Source organism: Mastigoproctus giganteus, chromosome 7 (genome assembly GCF_048544385.1).
Source record: "Mastigoproctus giganteus isolate SK-2022 chromosome 7, ASM4854438v1, whole genome shotgun sequence".
NCBI classification, from domain to species: Eukaryota; Metazoa; Arthropoda; class Arachnida; order Uropygi; family Thelyphonidae; genus Mastigoproctus; species Mastigoproctus giganteus.
Genome location: NC_143581.1, coordinates 42,462,577 through 42,478,809, shown reverse-complemented (window position 1 = coordinate 42,478,809; position 16,233 = coordinate 42,462,577). Strand labels below are relative to the sequence as shown.

Here is a 16,233-nt window from a genome sequence, read left to right as displayed (position 1 = left end):
AGTTGATGTTTTCTAAGGCTAATTTGATTGTATATAGTTCAGTTGTATAAATTTTGCATTCAACTGTAAGAGATATAAAGGTGGAAAAGCCAGATGTCACTGCTGATTATGTGAGCCATCTGTGTAGATTTGATAACACTGTGAATTGGAAAATGGGTGGGCAGCATGCAACTGTCTGTAGTTTTGACTTGATAAAGAGCACTTTCCAAAATTTTGAAAACATTCATCAGAGAAAGGTGTGTGTGTGTTTGGACCAAGGAGGTATAGGTACGTCTGTTTCCTGAAATATGTTATCTAGTTTTATACTTCAGCTGTTCATTAACTCCTGCAATCAAATTCATTTGATTTATTCATATAATGATTTGTCAACTGATTGTAAAAGAGGTATGACCAGATTAGATGTAAAAGGAGACTGAATTTTGTTTGCATAGTTGAGTAATAGCAGTAATTCTAAGGTGGAGTGGAGGTTTATCTGCCTAAACACATAGGCATTGGACCAAAAACGTTCTGAAAGCACCCATGGTGATGTTGAGGGCAATGTGATTAATTGTGCTTAACTTTATAAGAACAATTTTCCAAGCAGAGCCATAGAGAACCATAACCTAACCATATGATGCAAATGAATTAGGGTGTATCAATCAGCTAATCATGTCACAGGGGAAAATAGCTCCAAAGATATTTAATTTTTTTAAACATAAAATATGCTCCTGGAAATTTAGCTTACTGCCAAGAATTAAACCCAGAAAATGGATATTGCTAGCGAGTGGATTGTTTTTTTATTTTTCAGCCATAATTTTGGTTTCGGATGGATTGAGCATTTTTTACAGAATTGGATGACAAAAGACTTCTTGTCAGAAAGACAATATCCAACATCCAGAGTTCTATTTTGTTTACTGAGACGTGAAGATGGTTGCCTTTCAATAGTGTTTATATTATACGAATGAAAGGATATGGCAAAATCATCAGCATACAGGTATGTTTATATAGTATTTGGAATATCTTGAGAAACAATTAGTAAGAACACTTTCTTCCTAAGTGCAGGTCTAAGAAAAGACATTTCAATATGGAACGTTTTATATTGGGGAAACTCAGAATTGGAGTTGCATGTGACCTCATATGCTTAAAGGTGTGAAAGATTTAGAGATTTCATACTGCTGTGTGGTATCAAAGACTTTTTTCTATGCAGCTACAATGCATTTGTTGTAAAACGAATGCATTGTAGATGTTGGTTTCGGCTTTGACTATAAGGTCAAGTGAGCATTTTGATTTGATTTATGGTTGGGTTAAAGAACCCACATGAGTTGCTTGTGTACTATTTTTTCTAAGATTTTATTTAAACAAGTGGCAAGAGAAATAGGGCGACAGTTATGCAGGGATGACCGATCTTTCTCATTTAGGGACAGCTATAATAATTGAATGTCTCCATGATGATGGATAATTCTCAAGGAATATTCGATTGTAAAGTGTCAGAAAGGAGAACATATCTGTTTCATTTATTTTCTGTAGCATAAGGTAGTATATTCCATCTGCAACAGCGCAGCACTGTTGGATATTTTATTTCAAGATTCTTTTAACTCAGACACTGTAAAGGGTTGATTACAAGGAAGAGAGAGACAGATATTAAATTTATTTCATAATTTTATGCTGTTGCTTCAATTTATCAGAAAGATGAATCATATGAAGTAAATTACAAACACTTGCAATTGCAAGTCAATTACAAACACTTTGGAAATAGTTTCAATTACAGCATTTTGCAATCTTTCTGGGATTGAAAAGGTCTTGCCCATTCCAATTTAAAATTGGAAGAGGAAGCCAGAAAGTATTTTCCTTTAAGTTTTGGATTTTCTTCCAGATCAATCTGGCATCTGTTGCTTTCATGATGGAGGTGAATTTCATCCAAGAGCCTTTTTTGACTTGTATCTAATTTGTTGAGCCCAGCTTCAAATTTCTTGTAATTTGTGCTTATCTAATAAAGATTCACTTATTTGCCTTCTGTTGTACATGTGAGCAGATTCCTATAAGGGATGATGCTCATTAAAATCTCCTAATAAACAAAAAGGGGTTGGCAATTGCAATATAAATGGATCAAGTTCTTTAGGAGCTACTGTCAAATTTGGTGAGAGATATATTGGGGCAATAATTGAAATTTCTATTGATATTCTAACAGCTACAACTTCCAATGATGTCAGTAAGGTGATATGTTGAGAGGGAAGTTTGCTACCTACCTAGCAGAATAGCTACACCTCCATTGTAAGCAGGCAGTATTCTATCCCACCAATAACAAGTGTAGTTTTTAATGACAGTCAACACCTGCAATGTCAAATTCATTTCTGTAAGCAAATATGTTACGAAGCCTATGGGTTCGTAAAACATATGTAGGTTTATATTAAACCTACATATGTTTATACCTACATTCTTTTTTTTAGGGAGTTTGGATGAACAATATCTTTGTCTTGATGCACTTATATCATATGATGAATTTTGCATTTGTAGTTAAAGCAACTTTATAATTTTGTATTTTTCCCTATGTTTCCAATGTTTACAAGCTTTAGAGTAGGCTAGGTGGATGCCATTACAGAGGGGAGATGATGTTACAAGTGGCAAGAGATGCCACTTGTAAGATCATCTGCTTGTATATGCTCCTTTGACCAACAATTTTGACAATTGAATCACCTCAACACGTTGCCTGAGAGTGCCACTTGTAACACTGTACTGGATTTGGAATAAATGAGTAAATGTGACAATCTATGTACCCAGCTTTGTCACAGAAGTAGGCATATTTGAGGTACTGAAGGTCAATATTATTTTACAAGTTAGAACAAGCTTATCATTTTGGATCAAGATTATTTTCACATGCATGACTTTCTGATCTTTTAATTCTTAAACAATTTCATTCTCAGTTACATCAATCAGATTCTATTCTGCTATGATTCCTTTAGAAATGTTTATAGATAACTTTTTTTTTAACAGTTGAATAAATGAAAGAAAAATCTGTAATAATATTAATGCCAAGAATTAAACTGTTAAGGATGGTGAGTATATTAAACTCCCACCTCTTCAGAGCAATGAAATATCCACTGGGGAACTGATGAAGATGTCCTATGTGGTGATGTCCTGGATGCAGTCACATGGCCATTATTACTTCACAGCAAATATCCATGCACTCATCTACTGGATGAATGCACACATGAATATTTGTTGTGAAATTAATTCTTAACAGACATGTTCTTGACACCTTTATTCTACATGCACTGCTATATCCGTTTTTCAAAAAGTGAATGAATACAGCAGTTTCACGGATCTTAATTTTTATACGTCCTCATTCATTTGCTGATAAGATGCCACTGGCGTGGAAAATCCTACTATACTTGCTTGTTTTCATTATGACAGTGGTTTTTTCTGGAAAATTTTTGATAAGCCTAATCTGGTATAATTATTAAAACTGTATTTCAACAACCTTAGTTATAAAATTAAACTATGTTAACATTAATGTCACAGAGAAAACCAGGTAAATATGTAAAGTATAATTTTATTCAGATAAGTAAAAATTTTCAATAATATTATTACATGATTCACTAACCTCTGGGCAGGGGGTCCATCCATTATAATATTGATCCAAAGGATTTGCATTGCATTTAAAGGATTAGGAATGTGCATAAAAGTTGATACAGCAACTAAGGATAACGCTGCTATGCTCCTGGTAAATGAAAACAGTTTTAGTAAGAAGAAAGACTGGGAAGGAACTTATTCAGTCAGAAAGAATGACTGCAGAGACAAATTTTGCAAACCACTTCTATAACTAGTTATAGAAGTGCAAAAATAAATATTATAAATAAATAAACATATATTTATTTATTTTATATATATATTCCACAAAATCTACTGATTCTTTTGATTATTATTGACTGGAGGTGACTGCCCCAATGAGTGAAACTACTCATAAGATCTTAAACAACCTAGAGACTAGTTTAAACATTGGTTTATTCATCTGTATAATAAGGTGAGTGGAGTAATACTTATGACATGCATTAAAAAAAAGGATTTGCAGCAATTAGTTAAAAAAAAAAAATCCAAACTCAGAAGACAATTCAATCCACATAAAATATTTGTTATTAGAAAACAAGGTGAATGATGTTAAAACTATGCTAATTTAATGATTGTGTGTGTGTGTGCGTGCGTGCGCACATGTGTGTTTGTGTGAGAGAGAGAGAGTCTGAAGAGCTGTTTCATTTTAATTACCTGAAATGTTTTATCTTGAACTTTTTTGGACTTTATCTCAATTTCACACTGAATTCTTTATCTAATTGTCTGTTAATGTAAATTCTTTAATTCTTAATTTGATCATTACATCTTCTTTGAAAGAGTAAAACTATACTATACTGCTGAGTTGCAAGATTTTATTGGGTATCCTTCTTCACTTTGACAAGAGTGAAGAAGGATACACTCCTTTGCTTTTTGATGTTGTCAAAAAGCAAATAATATTAAAAAAAAAAAAATTCAAACATTTCCCTTCATTCTTTCTCAGCTGTTTCCTCTTATTAGGTAGAAGCTCACTAGTACCATAATATGCAGCAGTCAAACTATATAAACAGTTCCATGCTCATTTTAGTGTTTAGTGTAAGTGATTAATATTATGAAAGTACGTATAATGTTACCAGACATACAATGCCAGTTATTATGCATTATAATTCTACATTCTTTAAACTGATTATTTTTGCATTTGAGGTAACAAATTAAGCAGATTAAATACAATAAATAAAATATGAAAAGGTGAACATATAGAAAGGCAATCTCGTATTAATTAACTGAATAATAACCATATCTATAAAATGTATGTTTAACTTAGTAGTTTCACTTGTTAATAAACTAATATTTTTAGCCATTATAGCAATATTAGAGTTCTCAAACAACACTACAATATTTAATAACATTTCATGGTGGATGATGGCGGAATAGAGGTTTAATGGCAAAAGGGCTACCAGGGCCACATTGCACCTTTTCAAAAATTATATTGTATGTAAATTGTTGAGGTGAACGACCATTTGGTTTTTTAATCAACCTTCATATCATGATTAATCTTAATTCATTCTGGTTTTGTATACCATCTTAAAATAACATGCTCTCTAAAAATTTTGAATGAATAAATTCTGGACAAAATTCTCTTATACACAGATTTTTCCATGTATAAAAGAATTTTTTCTATAGTTAGAAAAATCTATACACCTCTACTAATATGTCAGGTCACCTAGGACCAGATAATGTCTTAACCTGACTTGGCATGGATTCAAAAAAAATGAAGGTCTAAGAAATTTTCTATTTCCTGCAGTTTGACTTGATTTGTAATGGTGCAATGACCATATTGTGCCAAGTCAAATAATAAAGTGTGTATATATATATATATATATAAAACCATACAAATAAATTAGAATGAGAGTTACAAATAAAAAATAAAATAATGCCAGCAGTATGGCAAGACAAGAGTGAAAATAGTCAAAATTAAACTTAAAAATCAAACCAACCAGGGAGGGAAAAGAGGGGTAACAAGAGTAAAAATACTGCAACAGAAAATCTCTAAGATAATTTAGAATTATATACATCTAATTATAAGAATAATAAATAATAATTCATTAAATTTTGAAAGCCAATTAAAATAGAAATTTAACAGCACCCCCCTCTGACGGGCATCAGGTCCAAATTTATGTGAAATATCACCAACTGTGATCTAGACCACTACAATAAAATAAAACAAAAATAAACCAAAAACAGACTGACCATTAACGCCCCATCTCGACAGAGGACCACAAGGCCAATAATGGTCAGGGAATCGCTGCATTTCGATTGCTACACAAATTGCCGCAAAGGCAAGTCGACTGAAAGATCAGTCCCCCACCTGATCCCCAGATCGAACCGCCAATGCAGAGGAACAGCGGTGGTCCTGATGCAGTGAAAATTAAAAATAGAACAGATACGAGTACTCCAGTGCAAAGCCACACTACTGACAAAAGTAATCTTAACCAGTTTATGTAAAAGTAAGTAAAGTAAAGTGCAGCCATTATCAACCCACTGCAGGATGGAAGCCTCCTCAACAATTCATGCTGAGGGAAATGGACCATAATCTGCCACGCTGGTCCAGTGCGGGTTGGCAGATCGACCGTATTCAGCAGTCAGGGGCTTGAACCCTGGTCTACTCAAAGAGCGTGTGCTACTGCACTCCCGCTCCTGCCCACTCGGCTACGGAGATGATTTTTATTTTTATTATGAAAGATTCAGTTTCCAACTATTTTAAACGTTATTCAAATATATGTATATCACATGACAGTAGTGGGCGAAATGCTAACGCTGCACCTGTACTGCCATCCATAGTTCATTTTTCATCTATATAAACTGGTTAAGATTACTTTTGTCAGTATTTTTATTTTTAACTCCATTCTAATTTATTTGTATGGTTATATTTCTAGCATCATGTAGAGGAATATGCTTTTTCCTGCCTCTGATGTTTGCTGTACCGTTTTATTTTTATTATGAAAGATTCAGTTTCCAACTATTTTAAACGTTATTCAAATATATATACACAGTAAGACTCCCCCATATTCGTGGGGGATACGTTCCAAGACCTACCATAGATGGCTGAAACCGCAGATATAAGCGAACACCTGCTGTCCCCATATATAATGTGATTTTCTTGTACATAAGCATAATAAAGTTTAATTGATAAATTAAACACACTGTAAGACATTACCAACATTAAATACGGTAATAATAAAGTACAGCAGACTCTCGATTTATCGGGATTGGATTAACCGGGACACTCCAAAACAAAAAAAAAAAAAAAAAAAAAAAAAACAAAAAAAAATCAACCAGAAATTATAAAATTCAAGTAATAACTAGAATAGGTATAAACAGATATTTTGCAAGTCTTAATTAAGCGACAAGAATCGGCGTTATAAGTCATCATTGGGAGATTAGCGTACCTATTATCTTGCAACCCCTGCTGTCTTCACAACCTACCTCTCAAAAGAAAAAGAAAAAAGAGACCAAATGTTTAGTTCGATTTAGTGCATCGCATTGATTGTTGTGTTCTGTCACATTGCAAAAGGACAAATTTTGTTTTGTTATTTATGTCAGTGATGTCGGAATTTTTTATAGTAACTATTTTTTTATTTTATTTTAGTTTAGAAATCGCAAAAACGATGGGCAAATGCAAGAGTTGTGTTTTCAATTTAAACAAAAACTTGAAATTATTCAAAAGTTTGAAAACGGTGCATCTGTTACACCTCTTATTATAATGTTGGTGACCAAATCATATGCAACATTGTAAAAAATAAAGGGAAGCATCATGTTGCACACGTGAGTAGTACTTTTTAATTTTTTTCCCATGGTTAACCGCGTGTAACTGAATCAGCAGATACATGGTTACAACTATATATATATATATATTTTTTTTTTATTTATACTCCAGGCCAACCACATGATCTGGTCAGTCACAAGACAGAGAGATTACAAGAAAAAGAACCATATTTAGTAGTTACGCAGGCTTAACTTATAATCACTTAAAGTGCATACATATACTTGACTATGGTAAACCATGTGTTAGGCAACCTACAAATTGTCAAAAATAAAAATAGAAAAAAGTATGTACTACATAAATACTAAAAGGCTGATTTATACACATCAATATGTATTTATAATCTGTAAAAATTTAAAAATATAAGGCACTGCCTCTATCAAATAATCTGAGTCAGTATATCAGGCTCAAGTCAGGTGATTCAATGCAGCAAAAGATAAATACCATCCATTAATGAAATTTATACATTCAATAAAAACACATCTAATAGTTAAAATGGTGTCCGAGTACTTGCATGTTTTTTTTTTTTTTTTTTGTGAAAACCCCAAACATGAAAGGTATCAAAACCTATAGTACTTAGTACCGTGCATGGGTTGAAGGAGAAGTATGGGCGGAGGGGGATGCCGGAAACTTTGTTCTAGAGACTAAACATGGGTTTCACCACTTCAAGCCTCCAATAAGCAAAGTGGTGGTATTTCACCGGTTGATGAAAGTCATCTACCAGGAGAGTCATTAGCTCTTTGCAGAAAAGAATGTGAGAATGTCCTATGTGTAGCAGTCTAGTGTGCATAGGAATTTATCACTTCTATGCACACTAGACTGCTACAGTTTTAATTAATTTAGTTAAATTACAGCCAAGTAATATGAAACTCCTTTTTATTACTTGATTATAGTCTGTAGAGGAGAATGGCAGTACACTTAACTCACAACAGTTGACAAATCTGTTGAAGAAAGGTCAACTTCTTATCAAAATTGTGTAGTATTATTGGTTGGAAAAACATTTTGTACAAGACTCGGTTCAGGTGCAGGTTCAAGATTCTACTTGTGATAAAACTATTTACTGCTCAGGACTCTGACAGACAACTTGTTGCAATTGTCCCTCAGTGACCCTCATGCTGCATGACTGGGGAAATATACTAAATTCATTAACATAGAAGGTACTATTTACAATCAGAGAATTTTCTCTGTAACTGAATCGACTTTGATGGCAAAAAAGCATAATACTTAAAATTAAACTAAGAGGTTTAAACCATTCTTCTCTCGGCAACATGATAAAGAAAGTGGATCCAACACACTAATAAAGACCTACTGGATAAACAAAATCAGAACAGCAGATGAACTATAAGACTGAGGAGATTATAAAGATTTTTTAAAATACAAAATCTCCAAGCCACATCACACACTTTCTCGATATAAAAAGAACACTGACACCAAGTGCTTGCAAGACATTCTCAGGTTATCACCAGTCTCGTCTCAATTAAGTAGTCCAATGTGGACCTGTGCTTTGGAACTACAAGGGGGTATCAAAAGGTTCGTGCCCTGACCTAGATAAAACATCAGTAGGAAGATGCCGTTTAAGTTGCCTACATATTCAATAATTAATGTGTGAAATATCATTCCTGTAGGTAATTATGCACCTGGTGGAGCTTGGAATCTGAGGAAGGGGAGCCTCTGTAGCCAGGTGGGGAGGAGCAGCAGTGTGTAGCACAGCTTCTTGATTAAACCAGGGTTCGAGCCCGTGACCACCAAATACGGAGGATGCGGAAAGGTCGGGGAATGACCACCGCATATCCCTGGAGCAATATGGCTTTAGTTGCTAATGCTCCTAAAAACCAAACAACAACAACTGAGGAAGGCATTAAGTGACATTAAGAGTAGGAGACCGGCGGAATTACTTGACAAGTACAGGTCACCGATGAAAAAAAGCCGTGAATTAGGATTGAAATTGAAAGTGTCTGCAATTCTGCCCAGACACGATAGGAGGGAGTATATGATGAGAGCCCTGTCAATCAATTTGGCCCTGGAAAGATTGTGCAGGGCTCAAGGGGTAGAATTTTTTTCAGCCTGGTCTGTACTTGTTAACAGGAGAGACTGCTTCTACAGGGATGGGATACACTTAAATAGAAAGGGTGCAAGAATGTTTGCTGATGCTAACGAGGCAATGTTAGGTGGGTCGGAAAACTGCTAGATTGGGGGGATACAAGGACTAATAGATTAACAGTAGCCACTGGCAGAGGTGAAAGTGATTCTTGCACTGCTTCTATTGGAATGAGCCGCAGCCTGGAAAATAAGATGCAGGATATTTCAGAGACTGCTGGGAATCATTGGGGTACAAGTAAACACATGGGTTGTGTTAGGGTAGCTAAGAAAAAGAACAGGTGCATGTATACTTGTGTGTACACCAATGCTAGGAGTTTAGTAAATAAATTTGATGAATTTGAGGTATTGCTCAAAACATCAAAGGCAGATATTGTGGGGATTTCAGAGACATGGTGTCACACAGATATAAGGAATGCAGAACTGGAATTTGGGGAGTACAATGTCTACAGAAAGGATAGACAGGATAGGAAGGGAGGAGGGGTTATGCTATTAGTTAAAAAACACATAAAATCCAAGGAAGTGAAGCCAGTCGACATCGCTGGACAGTGCAGTGTCGAGTCAGTTTGGTGTGACATAAGCATTGGGAGATCAAAATTGAGAGTAGGAGTGTGCTATAGGCCTAATGACTCTGATGAGTATAATAAGAAACTGTTCGGAGAAATAGAGTGGACCAGTAAATCAGAGAGTCTTATAATGGGGGATTTTAATTTCCCAGATATTGACTGGAATTTGGGGGCTGGTCACTCACACAGTAGCAAGGCTTTTGTGGATTTAATGGATGATTGTTTTCTACATCAGCATGTTTGGAGGCAACTAGAGGGAGTAATACTCTTGATTTGATTATCAGTAGTGATTCTTCATGCATTAAGAATCTGCAGATAAATGAACCGCTTGGTGGCAGTGATCACAGTGTGCTGAAGTGGGAGTTACTCAAAGAGGTAACTACCATTAGGGGTAAAGGGAAGGGGTATTGTTTTCGTAAAGGCGACTACAATGGACTGAGACAGTATTTAAATTCTATACAGTGGGATCAACTGATGATATTGCCAACAGCAAATTCAAAATGGGAAGCATTCAAAGAACTTATCGTGGAAGCTACTAGGCTTTACATACCAACTAAGAAATATTGTTCAAGGTTTAGGCCTAAATGGTTGTCAGATGAACTAATGAGGCATATGGCAGAGAAGAAAAATGCATGGGATACATACAAATTAACACGTGACACAGACGCCTATGATAGATACAAGTTGATCTGTAACCAAGTTACAAAGGAGGTTAGGCAGGCGAAGGCAGATTACGAGAGATCCTTGGCAAGGAATGCGAAGAAAAACAGCAAAGAGTTCTTTACTTATGTAAACTCTAGAAGGAAGGGGATGAATCAGATTGGTCCACTTGAGATCGATGGGTCAACTGTTGATGACCCTGCTCAGGTAGCTAACAAACTAAATGAATATTTTGCATCAACATTCACCCATGAGGAGTTATTCAGCGAGGGGAATGCCAGAGGTGTATTCAATTCTAGCAGTAAGCTACAGAATCTTGTAATAACTGAGAGCAAAGTGGAGGAGAAATTGTTGAAGATAAACACAAGAAAGGCACCTGGGGTGGATGGGATCTATCCAGTTATATTAAAGGAGGCAGCAAAGGAGGTAAGCAAACCCTTAGCCATAATTATGAGAGCTTCCTTGGACTCAGGGGAGGTACCCATGGACTGGAGATGTGCAAATGTGACCCCAATTCACAAAGGGGGATCAAAGGCTGACACAAGTAATTATAGACCTGTGAGTTTAACTTCTGTTCCCGGAAAATTAATGGAGGCACTGGTGAAAGAAGCACTGCACGCTCATCTAGACAAGACTTCAGTTATAGCTAGGACACAGCATGGTTTTGTTAAGGATAAGTCTTGCCTGACCAATTTGATTGGATACTATGATGCAGTCACAAAAGAACTGGATGCAGGGAATAACTTTGATATTATATACTTGGATCTTAGAAAGGCTTTTGATACTGTTGCACATGGAAGACTGCTGCACAAATTGGAGCAGTGTGGCATTGGAGGCAAATTGCTGCTATGGATAAAGGGGTGGTTGAGGGGGAGAAGACAGAGAGTGGTAATCAATGGACACTGCTCATCGTGGACTAATGTTATTAGTGGAGTCCCTCAGGGTTCAGTATTGGGTCCTTTATTGTTTTCTGTATTTATAAATGATATTGATGATGGTATATCAGGCTTAATGTCCAAGTTTGCAGACGATATGAAGGTTGGCAGGGTTGTCAAGGACACTACTGGCACTATGCTGCTGCAACAGGATTTGGAAAGGTTGAGCAGATGGGCTTCGAGGTGGCAAATGAAGTTTAACATTGACAAATGTAAAGTACTACATATGGGAAACAGCAACCCCAGAGCAACGTATCAACTCTGTGGTACTACACTGACAGTGGTAGAGAATGAAAGGGACCTGGGGGTGGTTGTGCAGGCAGATATGAAGTTCTCTGAGCAGTGCAGACGGGCTGCAAGAGTAGCTCATGGTGTATTGTCAATGATATATAGGAATTTTTCTAGCAGGGATAAGGAGGTGATTATTCCCTTGTATAAGGCAATGGTCAGGCCACACCTAGAGTACTGTATACAGGCCTGGAGGCCTCATTTCAAGAAGGATGTAGAGCTGCTGGAACGAGTACAGAGAAGGGCAACTAGATTGGTGAATGGGACAAAGGGGTGCTCTTACGAAGAAAGGCTTAAGTTTTGCGAATTACAGTGTCTGGAAACTAGGCACCAGCGAGGTGATCTGATAGAGGTGTACAAAGCCTTGAATGGTTTGAGCATGCTTAATGCTGATGGGATTCTTCCTCTTGCTCAGAATAATCACCTGAGAGGGCATAAATTCAAATTGAGGAAAGACAGATGTAGGATAGATGTGCGGAAATTTGCCTTTAGCCAGCGGGTGGTTGGTGGGTGGAACAGACTTCCATCCCTTGTCAGCATCATAAGCAAGCTTATGATGCTGCATAAGCTTGCTTTCTTGCATCAAATGCCTCTACTAATGCTAATGCTAATGCTAAAGGACAAGCAGTGATCAAGTTCCTGCATTTGCAGGCAAAAAAGCTCTGGAAAATGACAAAGAAATGAAAGCTGTGCATGGGCAGAACCATCCAGCCTATGATGCTGTAAAAAAAGTGGAAATGGGGGTTCCACTGTAGTTGTACAAGTGTCTTTGACGAGCCAAGAGAAGACCATCAACATCCACAGACAGTGAGATGGTTGCAAAGATTGAGGCAGCTGGTGCTGGGTGACAATTCATTTCATCGCCAATTCAGAATTTTACATGACCATCTGCACATGTCTAAGGTCTCCGCACGATGCGTTGCGTTCCAAGATTGATGATGCCTTTGCAGAAGCAATGTTCTCAATAACTGTTGGATTTGTGTAATGCAGATGTTGAGAACTTTTTTGATCGGTTAGTGACAAATGCTGGGTGTACTGGTATGTTCTGGAAATCAAAGACACGCCTCCTCCCAAAAAGGCAAAGACCACTCCACCTGCGAAGAAAGTGATGTTGTCAGTGTTTTGGGACAGAAAAGGGGTTATCCTGACAGATTATCACCAGTTCTCTGGTGATAATCTGGTAAGTGTGGTTCCACACTTACCAGAGAATACTACAGAATGCTTTGAAGGTGAAAAGGTGTGAAATGTTAACCAAAGGCCATCTTCTGTCAGACAATGCACTGGCTCACACAGCCATTGCCACCACCAAATTTGTTGCCCAGTGCAGCTTCGAATTACTGCAGCACCCACCTTATTCTCCTGAGCTAGCACCACAGACCTCTTCTTGTTTCAAGAAATGAAGAAACCATTGTGCGGACACCACTTTGATTCATCTCAGGAAGTCATCAATGAAGTAAAATTGTGGTTTCAGGCAAAAAGTGCAGACTTCTATGACGAAGGCATTAAACAACTGATCCTTAGATGGGAGAAATGTGTTACTGTACATGGAGAGTTCCTGTGAAGTTTCACCTTTCTAGGGCTATTATTTCTAGGTAAGGGTATAAAATTTTTGATATCACCCCCCCTCGTACAATGCATCCCAGAGATAAAAGGCCAGTTTCTTACAAATACTATATTTAGAAGTAAAAATCTTTTCTTGAAATGATTTTGCAAGCAAACAGTCAGAGATATAGCTCATTGGAATTTTTGTATCTCTTCCTGGCTTAGCAAAAGTAAGGATGATACCATATGCTCTCTAAGGAAGTTTCTGTTATACAAGAAGAGCAACTGATCATATTGATTTTAATGAGGTGTTTAATCATTTCATAATAGATGTCATCTGTTGCAACAGTGCTTGACTGGCAAAATGCCATTTTGAACTTATGTATTAATGGTAGGCTATATTTGGACAAATCCCTTAGAACAGAGTTTCCCAAATTAGGGCCTGTAGACCAGTTACAGGGGATCCGCAAAACAGACTCCCTGGAACTGATCAAATTATTCATTCTATATATAGCAAATTGATGATAAATAAAGTTGTTACACACACACACTATATGCATATGTTATATATATGAGTTAAATCTACTTATTTTTTTTTAATTCTCAATAACTTGATAAAACGACAGATTCAAAAAACAAAAGAAATATTAGAGAGAAAATCATCGCATCCAAATTGTTTAGCAAATTTTTTCGCTTGAGCCTTCATGATCGGACCATCTATTGAAAATCCAGCACTTCTTTCTGTAGCAAATCAGTACAGAAATGCTTCATCGACATTTGTAACCTTGCGCTTTCAAATTTAAAAAAAAAAAATTTTTTTTCGGTTATGTTCTTTTCCAGTGCCGATATGTAAACATGTTTATTCTTCCACAATGTCAATACTGTTGAAGAGGACAAAGAAAACTTTTTATACACTTCAACACTTTGAAGTATGTAAATATTGCACCACATTTTAACTCAAATAATTTCAACTTTTTTTTGCGAATTGAGAGGCACATTCTTTTGTTAGTAGACATGTTTCTGAAGGAAGGGTTCATTTCTAACTGATTTTACTTTAAAATGACAGTAAAGTTAATCCAATGGAGGTGGTCATAAAAGCTAAGTTGCCCTTTTCTTTTCATTTTTGTCTATTCCAAGGATTGCAGTTTTTTTTCACTACCCAAACAATTAAGAAAGTTTGCATAGTTACCAAAATTTGTACAGTGATCTTGTTATAACCAAGTTTGAGTGAATATATATACACTGGTGTTCAAAGAAAGTGCATCACCTAGGAATTTCACATTGCTAACCCTTTTTCACAATGGTATGTTACATTAATGACTAGCACATCACAAAGAGAAATATAAACAAAAGTATTTATTAATAGTTAAGGCAAAGCTAAGTAATGTTTGACAGGTGCTCTCAAAATATTCCAAAATTAGCATTTGCAACCTTTATACAACAATTTTGGTAACACATGACAATTATGGCTAAAATGTTATCAGAAGCCCTCAATTTGCTCATTTTATCATTTTAAATGGAAAACAAAATGAAAAGTTCACCAGGTGCAAACTAATATTTAGTTGAACCGTCTCTGGCCCTGATGACAGCAGCACACCGTCCAGGCATTGACAAGATCAATTCTGAAGATAATCAACATGACTTATGGCTTCCAACAACAAACATGAATTATGGCTTCCTGAAGTTCACGAAGAGTTTTTGGTTTTCTTTCTGGCAACTGCAGACTCCACACAATGACAACAGTTCTCTATAGGATTTAGGTCCGGACTGTTTCCTGGCCAGCTAACAGTTGTAATGGACCGTTCTTCCAACCATTTTTTCACCTGTAACAAATGTAAACACATTACTGTCATACCTCTACCGCAGAAATGAAGCTAAGGCAACTACAGAAGTGCCTATTTACACTTTTTGCCCAATGACAAGGAGCAGAGTCGTCCTGAAAGATGCAGTTGCTTGGCAGGTTGAAATGATCTCTAATGGTTGGCAGCAATTTGCCTTCCAATATAGCCTGGTATCCATTGGTATTTACGGAACCTTTTATAAACTGCAAGTGACCTACTCTGCAATACGAAATGCACTCCCATGTCATTTGGCTGGTAGGGAATTTCACTGTAGACACTATACAGTCTGGATGGTATTCTTCACCACGTCTATGGTGAATCATTTGTCTCCCATCAGAGCCATGCAGGTTGAATTTCTTCTCATCCGAGAAAATAACTGATTTCTACTGCTCACAGGTCCATTTGACATGCTCCTTACACCAAATTAATCAGGCCTTTTTAATTTTTCGTGTGAGGAGGGACTTCTTCTTAGGACGACGGGCTACAAGTCCATTTTTGAAGAGGCATCTTCTGGCTGTTACTCCACTTGTTACCACTCCTCCTGTATGTTCTTTCCATTCTCCTTTTCAGCTCAGATGAAGAAGCTTTATGGTTTTTAAGGCATAAGGGCTTCAAAACGCGGTTCAGTTTTGGAGTAGAGACTCATTTGCATCCGGTTTCTTTTTTCTTCTATCAGCAGAACCAGTATTCTTGAGTTTGAAAATAAATCTACTCACTGTTGACTGATTACAAGATACTATAAAAGCAATATGACAGAAAGAACATCCTTACGTAAAGCAATAAAGCACTCTTTCTTCGTGGCATCAATTGCACTTTACTCTCCATCCTGACACAAGCAAAGAATAACTGCAACTCTTGCAGAGTGTGCTTATATAGCTGAAAGTAACAGCTGATGCAATATCATGTCATCACCTAGAATGTCAATCTTATCTGATGCAATCTGTATGAAATATTGCCAT

At 36.5% G+C, this 16,233-nt stretch overlaps 1 protein-coding gene across 4 annotated transcripts in view; it reads right to left on the bottom strand.

Moving 5' to 3' along the window:
* The window catches only part of SPoCk (secretory pathway calcium atpase), a 461,326-nt gene that overhangs the window by 16,509 nt on the left and 428,584 nt on the right, over positions 1 to 16,233 (bottom strand). For all 4 annotated transcript variants that reach the window (XM_090376865.1, XM_090376868.1, XM_090376866.1 and 1 more), the window contains exon 20: positions 3,581 to 3,697. In XM_090376865.1, coding sequence (XP_090232991.1) covers positions 3,581 to 3,697 — 117 coding nt within the window. The remainder of the gene's footprint in view (positions 1 to 3,580; positions 3,698 to 16,233) is intronic.